At 43.7% G+C, this 22826-nt stretch overlaps 1 protein-coding gene and 1 long non-coding RNA gene across 3 annotated transcripts; one reads left to right on the top strand and one right to left on the bottom strand.

Moving 5' to 3' along the window:
* Positions 1–621: 621 nt before the first annotated feature.
* Positions 622–18210, bottom strand: si:ch211-161c3.6 (high mobility group AT-hook 2b). 2 transcript variants are annotated; one of them, XM_049017386.1, is made up of 6 exons: positions 17746–18201; positions 11164–11411; positions 9844–9927; positions 9572–9622; positions 6417–6449; positions 622–910 (listed from the first exon to the last, which is right to left on the bottom strand). In XM_049017386.1, the coding sequence occupies exons 2-6, from the start codon at positions 11266–11268 to the stop codon at positions 848–850; spliced, it is 336 nt and encodes a 111-aa protein (XP_048873343.1). In that variant the 5' UTR covers positions 11269–11411; positions 17746–18201; the 3' UTR covers positions 622–847. The 2 variants fall into 2 exon arrangements, with proteins under 2 accessions (XP_048873343.1, XP_048873342.1); XM_049017385.1 differs by lacking the exons at positions 622–910; positions 6417–6449 and adding an exon at positions 8374–8969 and having other exon boundaries at positions 17746–18210.
* Positions 15153–20131, top strand: LOC125745008 (uncharacterized). Its single transcript, XR_007398541.1, has 2 exons — positions 15153–16362; positions 19203–20131. It is a non-coding gene; the product is annotated as an uncharacterized LOC125745008 (long non-coding RNA).
* The last annotated feature ends 2695 nt before the right edge of the window (positions 20132–22826 follow it).

Below are 22826 nucleotides of genomic sequence, written 5' to 3'. Positions count from 1 at the left end.
ATGGAGCCACTGTGATGTCATCAAGCTGAGACACACTTTGTCTGATTGTCTCTGGGGACAGTGAATCAGACTCCCTTCATGTAAGCACTCAAAGGCACAGAGCACACACCTAAACAATATCAGCACACTCGCACATACAGAAAGACATTCACTCCCAGGAGGAGGCGCAAACACTTAAAGCAGATTCACGGCACGTTGCTTTGCCATCAAGAACATGGAGTTCATTTTGGTTTTTTGGGCCAAGAATTCAAGGTGAAGTGACTCTCCTGATTGCATTCTCGTTATTCTCATTGCCAGATTCCAGTGGCCATTGGGAGCATCAGGAGTGTCAATCTGTCCCCATACTCTGCTAAAGACTTTGATCTGGAGAGGACAGACCTACGATACAGTAAATTTCTCAATCCAATGATTCAGTGCGGCTCCTACCCTCCCAAGAGAGTAGGCAAACAGATTGGTTTTTGATTATACAAAAAATGCCTTTAGTTCCTACAGTATGAAATACCTTTTGTCCCTGCAGTGTAAACTGAGACAAGTGAGAGACACTTAAAGAAAAAAAAAATAGCCATAGGGTTGTGGGAGAGGAAGAAGGCAGTGGAAGGGCAGGTGGACCGGCCCAGAATGGTGACCGGCCCAGAATGGTGAAGAAAGTCCCTAGTCAATCCCAGGTCTGCTCTAGGAGAAATGTTACCCTGGCAGTGGCAACATTAAAATATTATGAACTGAAAGCATATATATATAAACAATATTATTTTCCTGTTTTGCAATCTTCAAGGCTCGTTCGGTGTGGAGCATCTAGCCCCTCCCTCTACCGCTGCCCTGCCAGTGAGGTAGGAGAGTGGCACCCTGCCTATTTCCCTTCTGCTGGGGGTGGGGTCTGAGAGGGACCCTCCATGGCTCCCTGGGGATCAGCCTGTGGGGACAGAGGGAAAGACCGTCAGTTTCTGTTACCTCACTTACCTTTCAAAACAAAAAACGAGGTGTATTATTACAAGATCACACCCAGAAATCTGAAGAGTCAGGCTGATCTGTGCACATATGGCTGTTTTGCTCATTTCGGTACACATAACTACCTGATTTTGGTGGCAAAACACCATCACGCATACATGAAATAGCAAATACACATGTACTGTGCTGTGCAAAAGTATTAGGAAGTCAAAAGAATTGTTTAAAACTATTTATCTGGGTAGTAAGTGCATGTTTGCTCATAGCAAAAACCACAATTTAATATTAAAACTTGTGAAAGTTAAGAGTAACACAATAAAAACCAGTAAGAATCTGTACTGTCATGTATTTATTAAATTTCACCACTAGCTCGCTTAAGTAATGAATTTAATTAGTTAAATGGGCTGAGGTGTGCCAGCGGCCATCTCATTTGTATTGGATGGTTGCTGGAAGTACTGGGGTGACTTTATTAGAGGGTTTGAAATGGCTGAGCTAACACATCTTGACAGGCATAATAGCATCAAGATAAAGATCATTTAAACATCATTTTCTTTGGCTGTTTATGACTTCTGTGACTTAGGTCCAAGGAGCCCCCGTTTAAGTCATGTGTTATTAAGTCACAGCCTCAACGGGATGAGAAATCAAGTAGTAACTGAACTATTAAACATTTGGTAAATAGATGAATGTTGACACAAGGACAAAGTTCACATAACTGCCTGATTTCGGTGACAAAACACCCTCACATGTACATGAAATAGCAAGTAAATAAAATACATATACCATATATATGCATAATTTAAAATTTAGTTCCTTTCTGACTTAGAACCAAGGAGTCACAGCCCCCGTTTAAGTCATGTGTTATGAGATGATATCGGTCTACTTCAAAGACAGAGAAGACCCAAACTGAGCCCCTTTAAGGAGAAGAGCTTCTTTACCTTCTACAGAAGCTGAGTACAATTGCATGCTAATCAAGCAACTGTGATGTCATCAAGCTGAGACACAGTTTGTCTGATCGTCTCTGAGGACAGTGAATTAGACTGAGCATCTCCTTAAGGCGGAACTGTGCCAATATGGCTTTTATAAATGCTGGTTTGGCAGGGCGTCAGTGTGGGTGTCAGTGTGGGGGTCAGTGTACTGGCGTTTTACTCATTTCAATCTGCTTGTCAGACTGGACACACAAAACATGCCACAGACAGAGGAATCGTGGATCAGCCATATGCAGTCAGCTGCAGCTTCTACAGGCTTATGGACAGATAGATGTTTACTCCAGCTGTGGAACAGAACCCCCTCCCCTCCCCAGCCCCATCACCCCATACCTCCCTCCGCTTTCCGCTTCCAACTTCTTCCTGCCCCCCACCCCCTGCCCCTGGCTTTCCCCCATTACCTCATGTGTAAGTGAGCTCAATTCAACCATAAGTCCTTAGATTTATTTCTGCCACTTGTGTTCTTATTCATTCCATTGCCCCCCCCCCCTTTCCAAACCCAAAGTAAGACAGCTACATTCACATTTTGTTCACTAGCAGGAAGTATGTAACACAATCCTTAACAAATGTCTTTAAATTAAATTTTGAAAGCTACAAAATCAGCCCTAGAGAGCCACCATCAACCCACTGACTCAAGGCTGTGACTAGAACCAAGAATATTGGATTTCCGCCCCTGCATCTCTTCCCCCGCTATGTAGAACTCTACCCCATTTAGGGCTCTCTACCCCATTTAAGTCTCCCGAGAAACATACACCATGATTCGGATATGTTCAATTTTGCATGACAGGCGTGGTATTTGTCTCCAGAAAAGCAGATAGAAGTGTGGAGAAGACAGTAAGTCATGCTACGGAAACCTAAACTTATTTGCTTTCTTCCTAGATTCACACTGTAGCCTTACACTGTGCTCAATATAATTACAGTAAAACATGTCAAATGGATCCACCAAAATGTCACAGAACAGGTTCCATACTCCTCAGACACTCATTCATACAAACACATACAGTCTCCCACAAAACACACTGCACACTGACATTCTCTCACATATCCGCCTGCTGTGATCACTGTAAAATCTAAGTCCCCATGGTCCATTTGTGAAGAGGTTGGCCTGAATCCAGCTCCTTCCCAATGACCCACCCCCCACGGCCCTCCACACTTAGACAACGGTGCACACATGTGGAGCTGGGCATGTCCGCCCAGCTCCAGTCCAACGTTCCCACACTAGCTGCCAGCTCCACTGGGAGCGGAGAATGAGGGAGGTTGATTGAAAGAGAGAGACTGTATAACCTTACCCAGAACAGCTACCTATTCTTGGTCAATTATTAAAATCCCATCTATGGCTGGACTGCTAATACTGAGTCATACATTTTGATATGCACTGTAATTACACCTGATAACATGCAGTATTAACATATGTACACTTTGTATGCTTGACTATGGTTTATATTTAAGGTTTTTTTTCTTTCCAGAGGAAAGGATGAAGAGTAAATGTGATTTTGCGTGGAGCAGGGACGGATTACGGACCGGGCCAGCGGGGCCGCTGCCCAGGGGCCCTTGGGGTGCAGGGGGCCCATGGGGCCCCTAGCCCAAAACAATTTGCAATGCTTATCAACAATGTATTTTCGTTTGTCTATTTTAGAGGGCCTACATTCTTTGATCCTCTGCCTACAAGGGCCCCTGACCCTATAGGGAGGGTGTTTGGCTGCCAAGGGCCCTTGAATTGTGGTGGTTGTGTTGGTGGTTGGGGGGGGGGGCTCGCGAACGTTTTGCCCAGGGGCCCACACAACCCATAATCCGTCCCTGGCGTGGAGTAGTGCATGACTGTATCATCAACGGTAGTTCTGTGTCACATTTTATGAGACTGTTACAAAGGGGTGTAGTTATGTGTGAAGAGTAGGAACAGCCTGCTTTATATGTGAGCGTTTCAGACAGGTGCGTGGACAGCTGGATTGTAAGAATGAGGTACGGTTGCGTGCGGGTGCTGGGGGCAGGTGGTATTCAAGGGAACATTACACTAGGTTGGTGTTATGTGAGGGTGGTAGGGACAGGTTAGGTTTGTAAAAATCTTACAAACAATGCAAGGGTTGAGGAATGGAGTCTTTGGGACTGTAGTGTAGCCATATTTGATGTTTATTTGTTAGAGTAGATCCTGCATATTAAACTAGACTAAGATGATTAACAATGCACTCTGACCACCTTCACCACCAAACTCACGTTAAAAACATATTGCATAACTTTTCATTTCCTTAAGATGTTAAATTGCACCACTAACAATGATTTAAACGAAACTGAAAATGATAAGATACTGGGAGCCCAGACACAGAATCCTTCCAAAAACCTCTAGCAACAGGTACTTTTAAAATTATAACTTTGTGCGCTTAAACTATCTCTGCTGATGTGAAGAACATTACTTCAACTGTATTCTACCTGACATTTAACAGGTTCAGGGTGCTATGATACAGAATACCCAGGTACCCAGCTCGCAATTTCTAGTAACCATGCCCCAGTAACCAAGCATGGAAGGAAAATGCTGTGTTTACAAACAAGCAGCGTTGCTATGATAACTGAGGTGTGCATGGCTGCCCCGATGGTTGGGGAGGGGCTGACATCACGGCTGACGACATTGTGGTCGGGGCCACCAGAGGTGCACGTCACAAGAATGCAACGGGTAATATCAGCATAGTTGGAGCATTCCTGGAAACTGAATATGCAGCGCCATGGCAACAATGCCACATCACAGACGCACCTGCCAACCGCTGATGCAGAACATGCATGATTTTAGGGTCCAGACTGCATAAGGAGCAAAAATCAGCTTAGCTCCCAAGATCGACACATTCCTTATAAGCCGTTTGCTTACTCAATAATGCATCTAGTACTATTGTTAGGCTTAAGAAACTAAACTCATGAATGTGCTATGAAACCGAACTTACTTTAAGAACATAACTTTCCTTTTCTTGTAAAAGTACAAGCACTCATTGCAGTTTTGTGAAATTCGTCAATACCATGGCTTTGGGTTGTGTGTTGAGTACAAGCAGTTGCCTTCATATGAATAATGTCGGTTGTACCTGCTGTACCCTCAAAACAAGAGGGGTTTCCCTCCCATCTTTCCAGGAAATTTGTCTGTGTGTGAAACCAAGAGATGCAAGGAAGATGACGGTTATTTTGGTTTTCCTCTCTATATCCTGACTCATTCTCCGCGCTCTCAGTTTCTCGTCCAACGTTAAGCGGAAGTGAGACAGACTGTCTCTCTGACAGTTAAAGATATCGTTACTCTTGTTTTGTGAGAACAAGGCTAGTGGGAAAGGGGCTATTTGGGCCAGTGAAAGATTCGTTAGCTATTTCAACTGCTGATTTATGGGGAAACGGTTATTTTGACGTTCTTTGAAGTACTACCTGTTTGATCAAACGCTGTGAAATTGCTTAGGTTGCATATATTTATGAAAAAAAACCCACAGTTTTCAAGTAGCACCTGTAATATTGAAAGACCCCTATTCTCTATAAAAAATTACTTCAAACCTAAAGGAGAACAGAAGGACAACAGTAAACTAGATCATTACTAGATCACTTACCTAGATCAGGTAAGAACTACGCAAGAATTCCTACACTGAGGAATGGAGACATCATGAACTTTAACCTGAAGGGGGAGCTTGTAGAAATTTAGTGCGATGAAGAGGATTGTTGGGAAAACATGAACTAGGAGCGACTGAGGTGGCCAGTACGCTACAGCGCAGTCCGAACGGAAATTTCATCTTTCTTTTTTTTCTGTTTTTCAGCCGACCACAGCTTTGTTCTTGGTGATGCAAAGCGAAAGGGTTAATCAAAACTGAACCTACCATTCAATTTCCGAGCAAGCGCAGCTAACCAGCCTGTCTCAGTAAGTGGAGGGTACTGTTTCTGTTCCTCTAACAGAGCATTTCAGCTATTACTGGTGAAACCCAACGCTGGACCTTCTCAGCGAAGACTACCGCATGTATGAATTAGAATGTTTTTACTTGCCACCGTTTTAAACATTTCTAAGCTAACCTCCTGCAATATAGTCTTCTTTGATCATCTGTCTGCTGCCTTTGCTTTGCTTCCCTTTTCTGCCCATCGCCGAGACCATTTCAGGCTGCCCACAGCTTGTTCGGAGCCCGTGTCGCTGGTTTTTGGTCGCATGACGGGTAAAAGCTGATGTCCAGCACTGCGAATCATTGCCCGTGTGGGATGGCTCTGCTCATCGCTACGAGCATGACGATGTGATTCCACCTCACTCTGGAAAATACATGTATCTGACTGAACGCTCTGTATCCGTTACTCATCATCCCCCTGCAATCCCTTTTTGGCCTATATTGAACCAGCTGAAATGTAGTCATGAGGTGTCCACTCTCTTTAGAGGTTGGTGCCCTAAGCGGAACAGTAAGCTGGACTGGTGCATTCGCATTGCAGACAACAGAACAGGCCCATCAATCAGAGCGATGAGGCTACTTGAAAATTTTTGGGTTTTTTTTCTCTTACCTGCTGTTGTCCCTCCTGAATCACTTTCTGAGGCTGCAAGAAAAGAAAGTCATGACATTAACCACAGTGAACCCATACTTTCTAGACAGCTCATGAAACCAATAACGGATCATCTGACAACGGAAACATTGTCACATATGTGAATCATGCTTATTACAAAATTTCTGCATTTCTGTTCTTCGCCATCTACACCCTGTCAGTGCGTTTAGTGGCCAACAACTTCCTGGACAGGCCATAGATCCAAATTTCACATGAAGATCAGTGTTTGCTAAGCTACTTTAGCGAGCAGCTGGGATGGTGATTTATAAAGTCAGTCAGCAGCCAGTAACATGACCAGTCTTTAATCCACCTTTTCAATCACATGGTGCAGAATTAGCCTATCCATGACAGGATCTCATCATATTTAATCCATAATCAGGTTATTTATAAGCTGCCCAGTGGCGCCCCCTATGGTAATCGCCCACATACCTGGAGTCATCGTACAATATTCACACGCTCAATATCAGCATTTATAAAACTTCAGGCAAAATGTAAAATATTGAACTGTACAAAAAGATTTTTTATCATTTGGAAGCACATTTTCAGGACACATTGTCAAGAAGTTCTAGTGGGACCAGGAACCATCCTGAAGTCCAGCCTACTGTCTACATTCACTAGGTTATTAAACTGTAAAGCAGTAGGTGGGACTTCAAAAGCCCTTTTCTGAGACTTAGCACCCCCACCCCTTGCGACAAACAGCTGCTGGTCCATAAGAGTGTACCAGCTGTGAAAGAGGAGGAGCTCCTGGGGATGGGCATGTAAGTGTGGGCGATGAAGGGGGGGCGTGGAGGCAGACTGTGATAGGCGGTTGCCCCAGCTGCTTAAGCCAGACAGACACTCCATTCATAAAAGCGAAGGAGGCTCCTGAAAATGGGCGTCGCACAACAGGCAGTGACATGCTCCTATACCCCAGCCCCGGAACACAGACATTCGGAGGTGGATTTCTCTGTTTACCCATGCATGACAGACAGCCGTCCCGTACTAAATTTCCAGGCATCACATTAAATGGCCACCCAAACCTTTGGCTCGTCCAGCCCAGTGCTGTCGCTCTGCTCTAGATTCCAACTCAATACCCTTTTCCCGCCATTCTGGTCCTGCACACCCCCCCCCCCCCCCCCCCCCCCCCCTCACATGCACCAACTGCCTCATAAGATGGGGCAGGAGACAAAGAAGCAAGAGAAGAGACTATAGAGGCAGGCATGGAGAGGAGCAGGATGGGGAGGGGGTTAGGGGGTGGCTGCTGGAGCTGAATTCCATCTGGCAGACATTTCAGAGCCGAGAGGAACCGAAGCGGGGGGTCTGGACTGGAGCCAGCGGCACTCTGGAACAGGGAGAAAGCCAGGCTCCAGGTCCCCACCCGCCAAGGAGTGTCAGTGGCCGGGCCCACCCTGGGTGGCCGGGATGGGGGGTGGCGGAACAAGCAGCCAGGGTCTCCTCCACCCCCACAGGACAGACATCATGTGGCACGGCGGCTCTCAGGCTTGGCACTACCAGATCATTACAGACAGCTGCCATGCTCCCCGGAGGCTGTACTCACCGGCCCTCAGCGAGAGCTTGCAGCTTCCTTAACGGTCTGCAGGGTACGGGATGGAAGGCCCGCACACGATTTCAGGCCACCTTCGGTAGGCGCGTTGTATTATTAGGTGACCCAGTGACCTATGCATTTGGAAACCCCGCCCAGCTCGTCCCCCCTCCCTCCCCTGTCCACATCGATACACTGTGAATGCTGGTAGTCTGAACCAAACCTCCCGACAAACATAACCCTATCTCTCCCTTACTTCTGTATTCTCTATCTCCTTCCCTCCTCTCTGCTCACTTCTCCTCCAGCTATCCGTTGCTCCTGCGTTCTTTTCCAGTTCGTCCCCAGCCTTCCCTCTCTTCCGCCCCTTCTCTCCCTCTTCCCCCCTTCTCGCTCTGTCCCTCACTCCCCCTTTTCTCTCTATTGTGTGTGGCATCTGTGGAATGCGGGCCCCAGCAGACCTGCTTCCTCCTGTAATCAAACACATTTCCTCCTCCCTGCTGCTCCATGTGGCTGGTTTGGACCATTACCCAGATTCCCCTGCAGCAGACTGAAATACATTCCCGCCACAGCATCAAAATGCAGAAGCCGCAAACTCCAGAAGAGGGTGGACTAGGGTTAGGGTGAGGAGATGGGATCTAATTTAACTCAAATTAATCTAACGTTGTTTTAATATATGTTCTTAAACTTCTGCAGCTAGTTAGTGCAAATATAACCCTATTTATTGCTTCAGAAAAAAACGTGCTAACTGCTTCAGTCTCCCTCGCACCCAAAATAAATGTTATTGCCTGCCAGGGCTCATTTTGTCAGGAATGTATCTTAATGTGTCAGGACTCTGTGTCTAAAAAATGTGCCACTTTTGCGGAGACCACATGCAGGCATGCAGCCCCCAGCCCCTCCCCAGCTTGTAAAATGGCTGCAGTGAATGACACAGATTGACAACAAGATCCCATGAAGCACTGGGGCAGCAGTGGATTCCGCTGCTGTGTCACTTCCTGCACCAAAGACAAAGGGGCTGAGGTTACTCAGTGCAGCACAGTCGTCACACCTGGCAACAGACTGACCCCAGAACACAGAAAAACAGTGTATATGTGTGTGTGTGTTGGGGGGACAAAACAAAAGAAGAACAATGTGATTTTTGGCACAGGGGCATCCAGCTGGACACTGCCAGCAAAGGATTATGGGAGGAAATTGCCTTTGCAGGCCCTAATAACTTCCCGATGTCCCGCAACCACGCAGACCCGCCTCCATTATTGGGATGCCCACAACCTGTACCGGACTAATTGGAAGCACATGGAGGAGGAGAGGGCTGGGGGGGCGGGGGGGGGGTAACTACGAGGTTTTCACTCTTGTCACCAGCGTGTGTTCTCCGGTGCGAACCTGTCAGGGCTACGATGAGTCGCAAAGTCAAAATAAATCAATGCTGATCCAGACCCATTCAACCAATGGAAGTGACCAGCTTTGCCTCAGGCTCCATCTGTATGGATCCAAGCTGATGGGCAGCAGGTCGATAGGGGGCACCTTCACCACTGCAGTGGGTGGGGAGCTGGCGGGGGCAGTGTCTCTGGGAGCTGAGGCTGCCGGGATACACACTCACCCATTTCCTCGGTCTGCCTCGTGGTCTCTTCTCTCCGGCTGGCTCTGTTTTCTGAAGTGGGAGGGAGACAGAATGGAGGCAGGGGGAAGTGGGGGTTAATTCTCAGGCTCGCTGGGCTCCATAAAGACTCAAACTTCATATGCATTCTGGTTCCCTAAAAGAACCTAAAAGGATCCAGGTTGAAAAGAAGACCGGGCTGCACAGCAGGCAGATACTGACATGCTAACACAGCACGTAAATTCCAAGGCAACAGCTGAGGGGTTACCTCTCACCTTGGGTGTGGCACGGGGGCCCTTGTTTTTACTCCCTCTAGGACGTCCGCGAGGTCTCTTGGGGGTAGGAGGCCCACTGAGCTCCTGGAAGGAACAGAACTGGCGGCTGAACCCTTCTCTGGACCAGTACTGTGAACCGTGAGTATCACAGCTATTGAATATTTTTAAAAGACGTGACTTCTGAGAGAGGAAACACCACTTTGTAGAACGGCTGGCTGAGCAGACAGAGAGGGTGTGCATACATGTGAGGGAGACATGGAAAGGCACATGGATGTGATAGTATAGAAAAAAATGCGAAACAGCCATATACTTCACAAGTTAACGTCTACAGCTCTGGAAAAAAATTAAGTGACCACTCTATATATTTTTTTTAAATCTGCATTTTGAAATTTTGGTTTAATTCTGGTTCTGCTGGCAGAAGGCTACACTGCTTCCAGACTCAAAGTTTCTAAGACAACAGTACACAGTGACCAAAAACCAGCCAGGTAGAGGGCAGAAGCGACTTCCTAATGGCAGAGATGGCCGTCAACTTATCCGGCAGTGCCTCATAAATCGGAAGATGACCTCAAGTGACCTTCAAAAAGAATGGGAAACATTAAGTGGTGTGAAATGCGCTGCTAGGACAATTCATAATAGGCTCCTAGAAGCAGGACTGAAGACCCATAAAGCCAGGAAGAAGCCCTTCATCAATGCAAAAGGAAGAGCCAAGCTGCAGTTTCCAAAAAAATACATATTTTACACATACATACACATACATATTTGACACATTCCTGTAAAATGAGAAATGAGTGAAACTGAAAATGTTGTCGTGGTCTCCTAATTTTTTCCCGAGCTGAATAAAACTACATATTGTAAAGAAATCCAATAAATCACACATCATTCCGAAGGCAGGAGTCTCTCCATCTTGCTAACTGCATTTTAGGAAGACTTGAAATGCAACCTGAAAATTAGGCATCTTGCACTAAAGTTTGCAGCATTTAAATAGACAACAAAAACACCATTATTTCTGATGAGGCTCCACTGAATTGTCTCAGTTGTTAGAGAACTGATTTTACAACTTGATCACTGATGTGTTGTTTTATTTACATTCTTTGTGGTTCATTACTGCAGAATGTGAATGTCTGCTCTGACATAGCTTTGACTGACACATTGACACATTACTATATACCTTTCAGACTCTTATCCTTGTTGGTATATTGGGGAAGACGCAACATTTACAATCAATCACACTGAGCCAACGTAAGGCCTTTTCAACATACAGGCTTTGGCAGGGATGCCCTACTGGATGGGGTAGATTACTGGGCATACGCTGGAGCTGACCTGTTGCGGTTTGCGTGGACGACCCCTCCCCCGGCGTGGAGCTTCGGCAGGGGCTTCCGGACCGCCAGGCTGTGATAGCCTCTTTGCTGTACCGTTGTTACTCATCTGTGCCTCCTTCCGCCAGCATCACCCAACAGAGGGAGGGGGATGTCTGGGCATGGAGCCCCCACAGGCAGCTCTGGTGAAGGATAGACGGGGGTGGGGGGGAGGCAAGTGCACACGGTCCTGGATGTACCAGTGGAGGACACCTGAGAAGAAATAAGGCAGAGAGCTGGGTGTTAGTGATTCTGGGTGAGCTCCACTCAGGGCCCTTATTTAGGCATGTAGGTGTCACAGTACGTCAGCAGCCAGAAGAGCTTTATGACATCAAGTCATTGACAGATACTCAGTCCTCAGTAATTCACGATCCTAATTAACAGCATCACACCCTTGTCGATTAATGGTCATCAGTACAAGTGCAAAGTGCGGGCACTGCCAAGCCGCGGCCACTCCACTGCGAGCCGCCCCGTCTCACAGCAGAGCTCACTGGGCCTTCATGGCCTTGGCCTGAGGTTTGTATGAATGAGGCCAGTGAGGAGCGGGCCAGTTGGCAGGATTCACACCGAGGGGATACCAGTGCTCCGCCGCTGCCAGCTTGGCAGGGCAGCTTCCTGGGTTCCGGTCATGGGAACATGCCGCTGCCTAGGGAGGGTAAAGCCGTGGCCGGCTCTGCCAGCTCAGCCACAGGAATACAAACAAACACACACACTCAGGCACACACACACAGACATACATACACACACACATACAGACACATGCACATGCAGAATGCAGACACACGACCAGACACACATACATGCACATACACGCAGATACACACACACAGACATACATACACACACACATACAGACACATGCACATGCAGAATGCAGACACACGACCAGACACACATACATGCACATACACGCAGATACACACACAGACACACACACACGGACACACACATGCTCTCTCACACAAACGCGCAGACACACACACACACACTCTCTCTCCTGCACTCTCTATCCTTATGGAACCAGCATTTATATGGACCATATCCAACGAACTACAGCCAGACATGTCCCTCTAGTATTACATGCATGGTATTCCTAGAATTTTTCTCCTGGCCAGCTTTTAAACTACCTCAGTCCAGACCCAAACCCAGTGGACTCCCACCCCCCCACCATGCCTGGGACTGATGCTCCTGGGAAATTAAACAATTAACCACGACACCCCACCCAGGACTATGAGGAGGGAGAAAGCTGTGGCATGGTGCTGGGTAGGTCAGCTCCAGCCGGCAGCGTTCCCTGACATTCCTCCTAACTGGTGTGCCGACATCAAGGTGCGACACTGAAAGCCCGGAGATCTGTGGTCACGCAGAACAACCAGCATCACAATCAGCACTATCACAAGGCGAGCTGCTCTTCATCACAAGGTGAGCTGCTCTTCATCACAGAGCGAGCTGCTCTTCATCACAGAGCGAGCTGCTCTTCATCACAGAGCGAGCTGCTCTTCATCACAGAGCGAGCTGCTCTTCATCACAAGGCGAGCTGCTCTTCATCACAAGGCGAGCTGCTCTTCATCACAAGGCGAGCTGCTCTTCATCACAGAGATCCCAGCTCTGCTGCAGAGGGCGACTGACTGTCCTTTTCAGCTTTGTCAAAAAGACCAACTCTTTATATGTAAGTGACACCTGAAATGTTTTTAGTAGCTTCTAATGTTTTCACAGTGTTCCTGCATGTCTGTCATGATGCCTTCTGGAAGACACAAAGGAACAATAAGAAATCAATCCATCAATCATATAACTGCCCACTGGGTACCTTCATGGGTACCATCAAGGAATATGCCAGGCAGTATGGGCAGAAGGCAGAGGTACACCCTGCATGGCATGCTAGTCCATTGTAGGGCACAAGCACAGACAGTAAGGGCAATTTACACATGCTGTTTAGCCTAATTGCATGGTTTTGGACTATCAGAAGGAACCCACATGCCCAAAGAAGACCAGCACAACATCTAACAAACATGGACCTCTGCATACATATATTGGGATGGGATTTGCCCCCTCAAGCCCAGAGAAGTGAGACCACAGAGCTACGCACTGCACCATCATGCCACGCTGTGTCACACCCCCCTCATGAGCTTGCCAGCTGATTAGAGAGATTGGCTACACCAGCCACTTGCCCTGTAAGAGAGCTGAGCAGACCCACACTCGTTACGAGGTGTTGTTGATCTATGCAATGTACTGAGCAATGTACAATGTATTGTGATAAAGAGTCTCTCTTGGTCTTTTGTCTAGCCCTGACCCAAGCAGCCTGCCATGTTCCTGTTTGTGCCCAATCTTCCGCATTCCCTACATGTGTCCCCCCATCTCATGCCTTCTTTGTGGGACAGACCTCTCCGGTCTCTCCGATCTCAAGCTCTGTGACCCCGACCACACACCTACGTAGCGTGTTTGCCTGGAGTCTAATAAGAACCTGTGGCACTTCCCCAAGTGTCCAGTTCTGTGACACCCTCCAACAACGAGTTTCTCACTTAATTCATCTGTAATAACAGACTGCCTAATTAAGCCCTAAATACTGGCCTTAATTTCAACCAAAACTGAAAGACTTAAAACCCATGATATGCATATTATTACTGCAAGGTATTGTACATAAGGTATTGTGCATTAAACAGACACTAGTGTAAATAATGAAAAACTAAGTAGTGTTAGATCCTGCCTCATTTACAGGTTTCTCAAATTGTTAACACGCATTTCTCCATACTGAAGTCACTTTTTCAAAACTCTTCACACAGTTCGCACAACAGTGGTCTATGTGCACTAAATGATTGATAATTTTTCATTACCGTGACACAAAATGCATTCAATAACCACATCATATAAAAATTAGGGGATTCTTTGTATAACAAAATAAAAGGAAAATGAGGCCAAACACTGTTGATTTCCAATTCAGCTGAACATCCTCTCAGGTGTTTGCTTTCCAATCTTTTTACCATCCGTAAAAATAAGGCATCTCTGCCTTGATTTCCTTTGCAAACATGGATCAAGTAAGTGAAGTTTTTAGAGGAAGTGGACTGGCAGTGATAGGAGAATGAATGCATGGTAAAAGAAGGAGAGGAAGACATGGAACTGGAAAAAGAGCGACAGAAGAGTCCTCAGCCAGAGGGGGGTAACATAACCATGTGTGCAGCATTGTCCAATGATGATGTGATGTTGCATGAACCAGTCATTGACCTATACAACACAGTTCCTAGATGACCTATATGGAAGACTTGTGTTAGTGGAGGAGAAAGGAAGCGTGAAATGTGCCCGTCTTTGGTCCAATGTTGCATTTCACTCTGCTGCAGTCACAGGAGGGACTGCAGAACATCCCAGGATATGCTGAATTTTCCTACTACCTCCCACTTCCATAACCTAAAACTGAGCAATTCCTTTCCATACGTAGAGGGAAGGTGTACTTACACCCACCCACCCTCACACACACACGCATTTATATATATATATATATATATATCCATCCATTTTCCAAACCGCTTATCCTATTGGGTCGCGGGGGGTCCGGAGCCTATCCCGGAAGCAATGGGCACGAGGCAGGGAACAACCCAGGATGGGGGGCCAGCCCATCGCAGGGCACACTCACACACCAGTCACTCACACATGCACACCTATGGGCAATTCAGCGACGCCAACGTGTTTGGACAGTGGGGGGAAACCGGAGTACCCGGAGGAAACCCCACGACAACATGGGGAGAACATGCAAACTCCACACACATGTGACCCAGGCGGAGACTCGAACCCGGGTCCCAGAGGTGTGAGGCAGCAGTGCTAACCACTGCACCACCATGCCGCCCCTATATATATATATATATATATATATATATATATATATATATATATATATATATATATATATATATATATATATATATATATATATATATATATATATATATTCTTAAAGAGTCAGTGAAAATGGTGCTTAAATGATCATGCTGGTGTAAAACTATGATGTTACATCTGTCAAAGTGTGTCAGCTTAGCTGTTTCAAAACATCTCCTACTCTCAGAAAAATAGGTAAAAATTTGTACCGTTGTCACGGGCGCTGTACCCCCAAGGCTCTACCTACTGTACCATTAGCTGCAATTAATTGTACCTTTTGAGGTACAGAAATGGACTCTCTTGCTCAAGGACACTTTGATGGGGTCAGGAGGAACCAGGGCTCGAACCTGCAACCCTCCAGTTGCCAAACGAAAGCACTACCTCCTGTGCCACCATCGTCCCCATGAGAGTGTAATGTCACCATAGTATTAGCAATAACCATGCAATACACCCATTCACTGTTGACTGGACATAGCACACCTCGTTTGGCAAATCAATAACTCACTGAGGTATTTAACTAATTAATTAATTGAGCTGGTTGTGATATTTAATAAATACACGGAATTGCTGGGGTGCCCCCGAGGAGAGGTTAGGGAACTGAAGCCGTGTTCTTCTATCCATCTAGCTAAGTATCAGTCCCTTTTTCACGAACAAAAGAAATTATTGTTAGTTACTGTTACAGATCATTTGCATATCTTATAATGTTGTGTTTATTTCTGAGCAAATATATACTTACTACCTAGATAAAACGTTTGACACATTTCCTTTGACTGTACTCACATTGTGCTGCATTTTTTTTTTATTTACTCGAAAAAGCACGGGAAAAAATGGGTTAAAGTATATCGTGTGCCAAAGTTTGATAACTTTTGCCCGAGTTTAGCAGCATGAGCTTATTTTAAGACAAGCCTTTAGCGTTTTTTGTAAAACACTGTGAATAAAACTGCCACTATTGCCCTGACACTTTCTTTCCCTACGCATTGTATTATGTATATTAGTATAATGTATATCAACAAGAGTCGAAGACAACGCAGAACGCGACACCATCCCGCAGTCTTTAAGAAGTAGCACCAGACTTTGGAATAAAATATGCAAACATCGGATCAGATAAAAGCCCTCTTTGGCTCTGGATATCGCGTGGACGCGTTACTTGCTAATGCCACGGGTGTGTATTGTTTAAACTGCACGGATCTGGCATGGACTAGTTAAACGTCAGGGGCTGCATGCGACTGAACCACGCAACAACGTGATCAACAAGACAGGGCTGATAACCTTTTATACAAAAACTCCTACAACCTTAAGTATGGTAAGAGAAAATACTATCGTCAGGTATATTACAATTTCGCAACCCAGTATAGCAACTGGTTTCACTGATGAAAATATGAATGCTTGTTTTGTATACGATTCGCTTAAAACAAGTAACCGAAGACGTGTGTTCCGCTTTGAATGATACGTCCCCTATTTCCGCAGTCAAGTCGTTTGGCACTTCAAAACACAAGATTTTGTCGAAATTCAACGATGAGGACACATTACGATAGGAACTTTATGACTGATCGTCAAAGTGGTAAAACAAAGCATACAGTGGATTAGTTTTATTTCGCAAATTACTGAACCTAAGTTGTCTGGTAAAGTTAATAGGGATGTTTTGATGTCCGCAATATTGAATGTTCAGTTGTGAAAATTCGTAAAATGATCATTAAATAAATACTTGCTCCGTGAAACACGAGTATGAAGTTTAACGTCCATTTAGGAGGAATTTCGCTCTATATAAATTGCGACAGTGTCCAGAACCGACTTCAGCTGTTGTTAGTTTACATACGTTAAGTAATGAAATGCTTCGCAATCATCATCATAGGACGTGGACATGTAAAGTCTTCCAAAAACGATGATGATATAGGTGCTACTGTCTTGACAGCGAAGAACTGAATATATATTTTCCATATGGACTGCAATTACAACGTGCGCGCGCGCACACACACACATTCTGTACATTCTTCATAAACATGCCAAATGTGTAGGAGCCTGCGTACAACCAGCATAGTTCATCTACTGAATTTGAGCAAAATATAAGTGCTCAAAATAAAAAAGCAAACTTAACAAATGAAATAAAAATAAAATCACCACAAAAGAGCCAAATCAACAGCACGCGTATATTTATTAATAAAGTAATTTATAGTTCACAAATAGCGCAGTTACTTTTCCAGCAGGACACCTGAAGACAAATCTGCAGGTACATTTTAATGGACTTATTAGTAATAATCAGTAGCAATTAGCTGAGAGAGTGAACATGAATACATGCAAAAACCATTAAATTAATATAGTTAACACTGCAACTGCGACTAACAGCCCATGCAGGACCCTGCAGTGCAAACAATCACTGAGAAGCATTGCGTTTAAAATATTTATAAAGAAAGCGTGAAGAGTTAGTATGTTACCCTTTATTTTAAAGTTTTTTTAAGTAACACCAACAACACCCCCACCCACAAACCCTCCAGTCTAGACTATGCATGCGCTTGAATTTTTGGGAGGGTGGGAGTACCCGCCTACCCCCCCCCCTCCAAAAAAGGGGAAAACCTAACAGTTTATTTAAAAATGGTAATATCAATCTGAATCCAAATGCAGAAATAATCACGAAAAAATGGCCTTTAATCGTCCTTTATATAGGCCTAAATGAAATATTTTAACTTACGTTGCTCCTACGGTCTTTGCTCCTTCTATTTCTTCTTTAAATGAAATGAATGCATAAGTTTATAGATACACATTTTGGCTTAACAGTCCACCTTTGATTCCTCACAGATTCCGCTGGCACTTGTTTCTTTTTAATTCGTACTGCTAGTATGGAAAGTAGAGCCGTACAACCGGAGAGACAAACTTACTAACAAACTAATCAAATATCTGTTGCCTTTTCCCTCTTTCCGATCCTCGCGCGCTGCTTCGTTTCTCTCTCTCGCTCGCTCTCTCTCTCTTTTCCTCCTTCCCTCAATCTTAACCCCTCCCCCCTTTCTTGGTGTGTGATCCGAGTTACACTGCAGTCTTCCCTAGCATTCTTGCATCAAGACACTCCTTATTGACAGCGAGGAACTAGCGTACACCGCCATACGCGTCAAAATCACTGCATACTTTCTCTATTAAGGCACGATCTATACGTTCGGGGGGGGGGGGGGGGGGGCACCACACCTCCTGTTTTAAAGCGGACCCGCCTACTTGTATGGGAAACACCGACCGAATCCAATCTTGCGACCAGACTGGACTGGATTATCATATACATGTTTACGTTGTATAAGGACTATGGAACATTAACGGAAAGAACACCAAATCATCCACAGGCTCCTAAATTCTTACTTTTTTATTTTCAGCAGGTAGAAATTTGCAGAAATATGCATTTACCATTTAATTAAAAAATTTTTCAATAGGGGAGCATTAAAAAGTGTTGCGCAATATATGAAATATTGCATCATATATGAATGTATGATCATAAACAATGCGTTCATCTCGTGCAGAAAAAAAGAAACCGAAATAAGTTATTTATAAGTAGAACAGAAATATGCGGTAGCAAGTCTGACAGATAGAGGGGCTTGTTTAGAAAAAAAATACACTTAAAATAAAAATCAGGGTATTGAGAAACTACTGAAAAACATTTTAATATTGGGTGTCTTATGTGAGAACATAGTATAATTAGACTAGCCTTCTTAAATTGGTTAAGTAATGTAGAGTCTGATTAAGTAATATAGAGTTGAGGATTCTAATTGTTCTGTGCAAAATATCAATGTTACGTTTGTTTCAGTAATTTCAGTTGAGTGAAACCCAAAGTGATTGTTATTTGATTGTGTTAAGTGGTACCGGTACAAAATATTCCTGAAATGTTTACTTGTGTGCCAAAGAGTTTCTAAGATGGTGCAGAGCAGTATAAGCCATGACGCCTATCGAATGTGATAAAACTGCTAACATTCTTTGTTTAAGAATCAATTTTTAACAAGCACAAGTTAAAAGGCTTCAGGAGGAATTCCTCCTACACGTGTAATGGTTGGTTTTTGAAAAATGGTAAATATTGGAGAATGACTAATCAGTAAACGAAATGAGTCAGATATGAGGCTTTTTAAACTACCAAAGTTGATACCTCATTGCTTCCTGTTTTTTTTTCCAAAGCCTTGATGGACTGCCTGACTGCTGCTTCAGGAATATACTGTTACGTCAAGCTGAGAAGCTCCTTATAGGCGACAGATTTTTAGCCGGATAGAATGTATTAACCTTGGGTAATCAATAGTGAAAAATCGTTTGAAGGAAAATCCCATTCAGACTTTGATAAAGTATGATTTAAATGGCCACTGCTTTAGCATCGTTTGTCATGTTTATAATCAGATAAAGACTTGGGATGCAAGCCTGTCATCCCACACGTTGAGAATGAACACTGAAGGAACCTTATAAAACTGTATTCTCGCATTTAGTTGTGTGTAATTACTCCCATCCTTGTTTACTAACACAACTTTCATTTACTGTTTTCTGTACTACAACAAGCTACCAAGGTTTAAAATATTTAAACATTAATTGAAAATATGATTAACATCTTGTATATTGATATGACAAAAAATGCAAAAGGTTATTTTATGGGTATTTCCATATGAAATGCATTACTCAAAATTACAATATGACTGTCTCAATTCTAGAATGTTTTTTTTTGTATGTTGTTCACATTAAGAAACATGTTATTTTAATATATATCAATAAAAAAAACATGTCATGATATTTTAAAAAAACACACACATACATAACTATTTCTGGAGACATTCCATTTTACTTGAAATGAAAAATCCTTAACCCCCAAACCACATAATGTCAGAAAATAATAAAATCTAATGTTAAACAAGAAGTTTTTGCACTTCAGAGTGATTTTTCACAAGTTGTAAAAATGTCACGTCTCTCATGGGCAGAACTGTGCTTTTCAGTTAATTTAATTTTGCGTGGAGACACACAAGAAGACAGTTTTATCTTCACATAATTCCATACTTACATGTGCAAGTGCCCGGACACAAACACACACACACACACACACACACACACACACACACACACACACAGAGGGAAAACACACAACTAATTCTGGGGAATTAATATGCATAAGTAAATTAGGGTATCTAGTCATTTATCTCTTTGATTAGTCAGTAATTCTGAAAACTAAAGTATGTAAATGTACTAACTAGTCAAAGAAATACATCATCTTGCTTTAGATAAAGTTCAAAGAGGCTTTTATTTGACCCGATGTTTGCATTTAGCTTGAAATGTTAAGATATTGTTCTTGGAAAAGTTCTATAAGTTTTCAAGGTGTTTTTGTTAGTATAAAATGAATACATGGTGTTTGATGTCTTGTCATAGTGCATATATGAAGGTGACAAAGTTTATGCTTTCTGAGTTAGACTGTGGCTTCTTCAGATCTCAAATCATTATTAAAATATAATACCAAGCTGAAAGTGTACTGGGACCACAAGCTGATGTCAAACCCCCCAAAATGAAAAAAAAAAAGAAAAAGAAAAAAAAAACTGTACAAATTGTTTTGTAAATTCTAATAAAATTATTGAAAAACTTGCCATTCCTTCACTCTCAATAAATGAGCTGTCATTATTTTATTTTATTATTTTATTATTATTTTTATTATAGGCTTTGGTAACTATATGCCACTTTCACAATTATATGACAGCCTTCAGCTTATGAAATGATTTTCTTGACTTATGGGAAATAGACTAAGGAAAAACTGCTATGCAGATCTAAGAGCGATTTTTCAGAAAGAAAGCCTGCAAAACCGGCTCATCATATTGAGCTCTGCTAGTTTTTGGAACATGTTCTGTTTTTTATTGACAGTTACATACTGGAATTAGAGGACTGTTCTTAACCTGGGGCCAATTCCGGTTTTTGGTAAACACAACTCCGAGACTGTTAAAAGAAACATGTAAATCTGTTGGAAACATCAAATTTGTGGGATTTTTGGAAAGGATACCATTAATCAAGCAAGCAATTAACTTTTATTTTATTTAAACTAATATTTGTACATTACTATCAGGAATAGTATTAAAAATGAATTTTCTTGGAAAATAACGATGTGCTAAGAAGGTGATGTTAAAATGTAATATTTCAGTCATGTAAGTATTGATTTTTCAAGAGTCAAAGTGGCTTAATTACAGTTAAGTGTATTATGTACTTACAAAAAATGCACTGCCCTTTCTGTACAATGTAGACACACTGCCCCCTTGTGGAACACACATCACTGCACCTGCTTAAGAGAAGCTCTTTAATGATCACGTGCAGCTACTCAGGGAGCCGTTTCTTGACACTATAAGAATATTAACATAGCAAAAGAAAAAAATCCGTTAAAAGGTTTTGGTGGAGAAACTCTGCATCTTTTCTGCCTAAAGAGAATCAAAAGTCAGCCTTCATAACTTTGCAGTTTGTAAGATTTTAGGATGATAATGTTTAATTGATTAACTTTATCAGCCTGGCTTACAGCCTGTAAAGGAGAGTCTGTGTTCACTTGCACATACGATTTTGCAGTTTTGCAGTGAGGATGAATGCGCATGATACTTCATCAGACCCAGCCTTGAGGTTTGTTTAAGGTGAATTCCAGCTCACCAGAGCCATGCTACCAAAATCCTCCTATAGTGTTTACAAGGCAGGCTGAATTCCCCCAGAATGTGCACTGCATACCGCTTTGCATACAGCACAAAGAAATCCCTTTTAGAGGCTGGGGGGGAGCTGTCAAAAGGCAAGCAGAGGGGGATTTAGGGTCAGCAACAGAGGGTGGCCGGTGTGGGGGTAGGAGGTTGGGGGCGTTAACTCTTGGAAAGCCATAGGCGGCTATGCTCAACAAGTCTGAAATCATGGTAGTTCAAGTTCACACCTGACCCAACCCTACATATCCATAGGTTCTTTGTTTGTTTGTTTGTTGTTTTTTTTTTTTAAAAAATTGCTTCGACTGCACAGTGAATCGCTTTTTTTGAACTGGAGCCACGTCACACCTGAAACAAAAGGATGGCTTGACAAGACAAAGAAAAAAGCAAAAATGCTCTTCAGACTGTTAGGAATCGTCAAAGATATTAGCTTGTGCCTCTATAAAAAAAAAACACAAGTTTTGCCTGTATGGGTAATTCGGTAGAGCCTGAAGGGGCCTAATGATGACGCACACGTCAGACAGGTGAGGGAATCTGCAGATCACAGAAGGGACCAGTGAGGTACATGAGAAGAGCGTGTGCTCCTGTCAGATTTAACGTGCTCATGAACTAGGGCTGAACAAGGGGTCCTGGGAGCTGCGCCAAGGTGAATGATCTGAGCAGCAAGAGTTATGCTTGGTAATACACTGGGCGAGGGGAACGAAAGGCGTTCCGAGCTCCAGACACCACATTCCGAGACACACCCAGCCTTTGCCTCCTCTCATGGATTTGTGGAGCTCGGGTGAGGGAACACGCTCCAACCCGGAACGGGGTGGAACTTCTTAAAGGGCCAGCAATGCGACTCACCCCAACAGCCACCGTGCTCCAGTAAAACCCCTCAGACCACAATGAAGACCCGCTGCGACTTGCTTTTTCCACAGGTCCATTGCACTGGTCCATGGATGTTCTAATAAAATTATACCTCAGGATCAATTTGTATTGTTGGCTAAAAAGAACAAGACATGCAATTTAAAAGGCTATTTACTAGAGGGTTAATTCCATAAAGTAGAATTTCCCAGTTAGCTGGATAACTTAAGTGAAATGTGGAAACTGGCCAACAGGAGAAATTCCTATT

This window comes from Brienomyrus brachyistius, chromosome 6 (assembly GCF_023856365.1).
Source record: "Brienomyrus brachyistius isolate T26 chromosome 6, BBRACH_0.4, whole genome shotgun sequence".
NCBI classification, from domain to species: domain Eukaryota; kingdom Metazoa; phylum Chordata; class Actinopteri; order Osteoglossiformes; family Mormyridae; genus Brienomyrus; species Brienomyrus brachyistius.
Note: the sequence above shows the minus strand (reverse complement) of the source record. Positions and strands in the feature narration are given on the sequence as shown.

Excerpts from the sequence above, each read along its gene's own strand:
- si:ch211-161c3.6 (XM_049017385.1), bottom strand. The coding sequence starts at position 11,268 with ATGAGTAACAACGGTACAGCAAAGAGGCTATCACAGCCTGGCGGTCCG. Across the intron at positions 9,928-11,163 it reads GTCCACGCAAACCGCAACAG|GAGCTCAGTGGGCCTCCTAC; the intron begins GTCAGCTCCAGC and ends TGTTCCTTCCAG. Across the intron at positions 9,623-9,843 it reads GCCCCCGTGCCACACCCAAG|AAAACAGAGCCAGCCGGAGA; the intron begins GTGAGAGGTAAC and ends CTCCCACTTCAG.